This window comes from Mandrillus leucophaeus, unplaced genomic scaffold (genome assembly GCF_000951045.1).
Source record: "Mandrillus leucophaeus isolate KB7577 unplaced genomic scaffold, Mleu.le_1.0 Scaffold354, whole genome shotgun sequence".
NCBI classification, from domain to species: Eukaryota; Metazoa; Chordata; class Mammalia; order Primates; family Cercopithecidae; genus Mandrillus; species Mandrillus leucophaeus.
The window spans coordinates 811516-817664 of NW_012103743.1; the positions used below are offsets into that span (position 1 = coordinate 811516).

General features: G+C 49.7%; 1 protein-coding gene across 1 annotated transcript in view; it reads left to right on the plus strand.

Annotated features, from left to right (window-relative positions):
- The window catches only part of TTLL11 (tubulin tyrosine ligase-like family member 11), a 232550-nt gene extending 227818 nt beyond the window's left edge, over positions 1–4732 (plus strand). Inside the window, exon 7 of the mRNA XM_011989480.1 lies at positions 3783–4732. Coding sequence (XP_011844870.1) covers positions 3783–4075 — 293 coding nt within the window. The 3' untranslated portion in view covers positions 4076–4732. The remainder of the gene's footprint in view (positions 1–3782) is intronic.
- Positions 4733–6149: the final 1417 nt, after the last annotated feature.

Below are 6149 nucleotides of genomic sequence, written 5' to 3' on the forward strand. Positions count from 1 at the left end.
TTACATTTATTAAAAACAAAAACAACCATCTGCTCTCGGCCCAGCCGACCACCCCCAGCACATCTCTGCCTGTCAGAGCCCTCCTCATTCTGCAAGGCCCCACTGTCGTGCCCACTTCCCCATAAGCCTCCACCGACGCCCCAACCCCTAGATCCTCCAAGGTGTTGGATTCAGTGTTTCCTGCAGATTCTACCATTTCCATCCTCAGGCACCCTTGGCAGGGATGCTTCAGAGGGTTTCTGGGAATAAGGTGCAGAAGCAACAGTGCATAAGGCTTGGGTCCAAATCCCAGCCCTGGCAAAAGTAACCCTGGTGTAAAACCATATACATACATATATATACATATATACACATACATATATGTATGTATGTATATGATTTTACATATATATGGGTTTTACCTGTATATATAGCATATATATATATATCTTTATATGGGTTGCTGGTTATATATGTATATACACATATATATTCTACTTTGATAAAAAGTTAAGTAGAATATATGTGCAAAAAGTTTGCATTGTATTTTTTTTCAAAGTAATACATGTACCTGACTTCAAATTCAAATAGTAGTAAGGGGTTCATAATTAAAAGCATCTCCCCCTACATCATCTCTTTCCACACACTAGAATTTCCCACTGCAGATGTTTAAATTATATCCATGTTTACTGTAGAAAATCACAAAATGCAGACAAGCGGAAAGAAAGCCAAGCCAGCACAGTGAGATCCTGCTTCTTGTTTTAGAGTATCTTCTAGATAATATTGCCGTGACTTTTTTTTTTTTTTTTCCAAATTGGTCCTCATTGTATGCTTTCTATGCGTTATAGCTCTAATCACATTCTACCACCAACTAAGGGAACAAAACTGATATTTGTTGAGTAAAGAAGTGCAGTGAGTGGCTAGATCCTTGCCATTCAAAGTGTGGCATCAGCACCATCAGGAAGCTTGCTAGAAATTTAGTGCCTTGGGCCCCACCCCAGGATTCGCATTTGAACAAGCTGGTATTGGAGTGTGCATTACAGCTGGGAAGGGCTTTGCAGAGCAGAGTTACTCAAAGTTGTAACCCATAGACTGTCACAGTCCTGGACAAGAGGCCTGAGCCAGAATGTAGACAGCACGCTGCTTCCTTTATAGAGGAAGACGTGCTATTATACTAAATACTGTCAACAGAACTAAACAATGTGATTGATGAGGACCGTGATTAACATTCTGGCCCAAGCTCCTTATCTTGTCAGGGACCAGGGACACACAGTTCATGGGCTTGGCACTGTCAGCCTGCCACACTTTGAGTGGCGCTGTTTAGATCACACAGTTGGGAAGTAGAGAGCTGGGACTGGGTTTCTCTGGCTTTAGATCCTAATCTTCTCAGTCTGTGTGTATCTGACCCTCCCACCCGACTGTCTCACACACACACAGATGCACATACTTACACGGGCACACGCCCAGCCTATGAGAGCCCTGGCCCAGAGTTGGTGATTAGGAAACATCTGTCTCTTGAGTCAGACCAAGGCTCCCGTTCCCCTGTGTCTTTGCCTATCCCAGGCTGCTGTTTACATTAAAAGTAACCCTGGTGTAAAACCCATTTTAACAACTCCTTCTATCAGGATCAAACAGAGCAGCGGCCTTGTAGGATGTCTGGAGTCAAGAGAACCCAAGCCCAAGAGCTTTGATGGACTAGGAGGGAGACAAAACACAACTTCTTTGCTCAGCTCAGGTTCCCAAGGCAAAAATAGCTCTGGGATCCCAGGGTCTGTATGTGACCCAGGATCTACAAACTCTAGGCCAGCCTTCTGCCCCCAGTGCCAGAAGCAGGTAAATAATGCACAGTCACCAGGAAGGTGTGGATTTCAGAGTCAACACCAGCCTAATCTAAAATGCCACGTGGTGTTCAGTTCAGCCTTACTGTCACCTTTCCCAAGGAGCTCAGGGACTCCTATAGGTTTAGATCCCAGGGTCCCAGTTTTACTTGGACATTGGGAAGACTCAGACCCTTTCAGGCAGTTGAAACTTTTAACTGAGTTTTTAACAACTTACTTTAAAAACTTGGGAGTCAGTTTGAATTTCCAGGCCACTCTTCCCTGGCTGTGTGACCTTAGAGAAGTTACTTAACTTCTCCAGCAGCTTTTTTTTGTTTTGTTTTGTTTTTTTTGTTTTGTTTTGTTTTTTGCTTTTTTTTTTAAGACGGAGTCTCGCTCTGTCACCAGGCTGGAGTGCAGTGGCGCGATCTTGGCTCAGTGCAACCTCCAACTTCCTGGTTCAAGTGTTTCCCCTGCCTCAGCCTCCTGAGTAGCTGGGATTACAGGCACGCACCACCACACCCAGCTAGTTTTGGTATTTTTAGTAGAGATGAGGTTTCACCATATTGGCCAGGATGGTCTCGATCTCCTGACCTCATGATCTGCCCACCTTGGCCTCCCAAAGTGCTAGGATTACAGGCATGAGCCACCGCACCTGGCCATCAGTTTCTTGATTTGTAAGATGGGGCACAATAATATTGACCTCATAAAGGTATTGTGAGAATTAGTGGCAGTGTCGGTAAAGCACCTAGCGTCAATGCACCCATTCATCCACTCACTCATTCATCTATATTGAGCACCTCTGGGCAGCACAGGAAGCACACAGTCCAGAGAGGAGGATGGAGACCACACAAACAGACACAGAGCAAGCCGCAGCCGGTGCTGCAAAGAGAAGTGCAGGAATCCTGTACCAGGGGCCAGGTCTAAACTGGGGATCAGGGAAGGTTTTCCTGAATGAGTGATTTTGAGCTCAGGTCCCAAAGATAAGTAGACGATTATAAGACAAAGCCAGGGTAGAGCATTCCAGGGGTGTTGTAGGCATGACTATTTATTCTTTCCAGAATACAATTTGGGCCAGAGAAATGACAGTTGGGTTTATTTTACTTTTGGGGGTAAAATTTGCAGACAGCAAAATGCATGAGCCTTAAGGCACAATTTGAGTGCATTTTGACAAAAGCACACACCCATGTAACCAGCATCTCTATTATCAGATAGAATTTTGCTGTCAAACCGGGTTTATCTTCATGTCTTCATAACCTTGTTCCCTGATTATAAAAGTTAAGAAGCTGGGGTTTTTTTTTTATTTTTGTTTTCTGAGATGGAGTCTCGCTCTGTCACCCACGCTGGAGTACAGTGGCACGATCTCAGCTCACTGCAACCTCTGCCTCCCAGGTTCAAATGATTCTCCTGCCTTAGCCTCCTGAGTAGCTGGGATTACAGGCATGTGCCACCATGCCCGGTTAAATTTTGTACTTTTAGTAGAGATGGGGTTTCTCCATGTTGACCAGGCTGGTCTCAAACTCCTGACCTCAAGTGATCCACGCACCTTGGCCTCCCAAAGTGCTGGGATTATAGGCGTGAGCCACTGCGCCCGGCCGGGAGCTGGGTTTTAATGGGGGCATTTCATTGTGGACATTTTACAAGGCTTTGAGCTAGGTTTAAATCTTATATAACTTTCCCCAGGTCTCTCCATGTCCGTGAGACTCAACTTCCTCATCTGTAAAATAGGGTTAATCGAACTTGCTTCACAGGGCTGTGTGAGAGATTGGGTCTGCACATGGCCATAAAATGCCCAGCTAGTGCCTGGTGGGCACGGCTGGCCTGGTGGGCACTCTGTGAGTTAGCCCTGTTAGGAGTTTCTGGAATGGAGACGGTGGTGGGGAGCAGGGCTAGCTCTTGCTGACACCCTTGTGGCTGGAGATGGGCCTTCCCAGGGCAGCGCAGGGCAGCTGTGTGCACCCCCTCATCCAGTCTCTTTGTTCACAGGGATGTGTCTGCAGGCCTTCGTAGAAGCTTTCTTTGTCCTGGCTCAGAGGAAGTTCAAGATGCTGCCACTTCATGAGCAGGTGGCCTCGCTGATCGACCTTTGCGAGTACCACCTGTCCCTGCTGGATGAAAAGCGCCTGGTGTGTGGCCGAGGCGTCCCGTCGGGGGGCCGGCCCCCGCACCGTGCCACTCCCCAGGAGCCCTCCCCATCGGCCCAACCAGCAGGGGACAACCCCCCACCCCGCACCAGCTGCGCCAATAAGCTCTCCCTTCCCCGACATACCCTGTCCTGAGGGCCACTCTGTCCTCCCGAAGACGGAAGACCAGAGCGGCTTTCAGGGCTGGAGAGCCCCAGGCATTCTGCCTGCAGAGGAATGGCAGGCAGGCTGCCGAGGGGCCCGGCTGAGGTCCCCACGAACTGTCTCTGTGTGCGTCTGAGCTGTGCTTCACCAGGCTGGCTGGTTCTCACCTGCCTTCCTCCTCACACCTCCTGGTGATACACCCTGTTTTCGAGTCATCAGTGGACATGTGACATCTAAAACATGACAGATGGCACCTTCTATTCTGGGCTCACAGGAAGCACCAACTGGGGCAAATCTGTTGTGTTTAGGGCACAGGACACAGTCGGTCCTAAGGCCCGGAGCTGTGGAGAGGAAGCCGAGTGTTTGGATCTGCTGCCGGGGCCTCCGCGTGCCCACCGGGAAAAGCCCGAGAACGTCGTGTTTATTTCCTGCGTCCCGTTCCGAGAGAAGGAAGTGGAAATATCAAGTAGGCGTCTGCGAATCTCCCATCCCAGGCATGTGCTACATGGGTGTAGTGAACAGATTAACCTCATTTAGTTCATTAGCTTTGCCTGTTGCTGCAATGTTTGGTTTGTTATTAATTAAGAAATAATTAATTAAGAAGTAACTAAGACTCCTGGAGCCTCAGAGCTGGCAGGAGCCTCGGAGGTCATTTTGTTTGATTTTGTTTGACTGTGACCCCAAAGCAGGAATCCCATCTTTAGCCTCCCTGACCAGATAGTCTGAGTGGGCCCCTGCATAGGTGGGGTGCTGGTCACGTGGCCAGTGTGTCCACAACAAGCACTGCCAGGGGTCCCTGCATGCCCAGCACTGTGCTGGGAGCCCTGGATGAGGGAAGGAAATCAGACATGGATAAGAACCAGAGCAAGAGGACATACACTAGTATGTCAGACCTGGTGCCAGGGACAGGGGAGCTCGTGCTTTCTCTTCCATGGGACCCTTTCCTTGTCTCCATCTGTATCCCCAGGTAGCCCCCACTCAGAGGAAACGCCTCAGAGGCAGCGGAACGTGGCATTTTGGAAACAGCCTTGGGCATGTCAAGGTCCAGGGCCCATTGAAGACAGGCAGACAGGACTTGGCAAAGCCACGCTCTCCAGAGTGTGGTTGGATTTGAGGTTAATGTGGCCCTTTCCTGGGGGATCCTTTTAAAGGATGCTGAGAGGCCCTGGGAAGAGCCAACGATCATGCTCCAAGTGAGGTGGAGGAAAGTCTTTGAGGCACTAGTACTGTGCCTGGTGTGGTGCACAGCAGGACTCAGAAAATGCTGGTAGTGCATGGCAAGGGAGAGGGTCCTGGGAGGCAGAGGTGCATCCCAAACAAATTCCTGAGACTTTCTCCTCCTTCCTTCCAACATCCTGTCCTGACTCCTGACCCAAACTGATAAGAGCAGTTGACCTGCTTCATAACAGGTACTCAAAAGCATCTGTGGAAACAAGTTACTTGAATCCGCCCTCCCCAGAATATTTTTAAACCCAAAGACAAGGTTGTTAATCCAAGATGTCTCCAATTGTTGGCAAGCGATTTCAGAGCAGGGGCTGCTCTGTTCATCCTTGCCTGGCGCTCCTTCTTGCCAGGAGCTCATCTTCTCAAGGAGGAAAACCTGTTTCCCCCGCGGTGTGGCTTCCGTGCAGCGCCCCTTCCCTGCTGCTAGCAGAGCCCAAAGGCCGCTGCCCTTCCCCAGCCGAGAGGGGCCGTGGAACTGAGCCCTGCAGAGCCCACTCTGGGGTGTTCAGTGACAGCAGACTTTTGCAATGACTTTATTTTCCCAAGCAGAAGGCAGGACAAGTGGGAAGGTAGCACAGGCAGGATGTGCCTCCTGAAGTGTGTCGAGTGTCCTCTACGTGGGGTGCTGTGGAGGTGTCATCGGCTCAGTTCCCCAGGTACTAGGGCAGGTCTATAACGCTGCTCCCCTTTCAGATGAGGAAAGGAAGGCCCATGAGGCCACGTAGTCAGGACTTGGTCTAGGTGTGTCTGTCTTCAGCTCCTTGTCCCTGGGTGAGCATGAATTCAGCTCCAAGTAGAGATCCCGCAGCTCTACTCCGCGCAGGGCTGCCTGGGGTCCGTC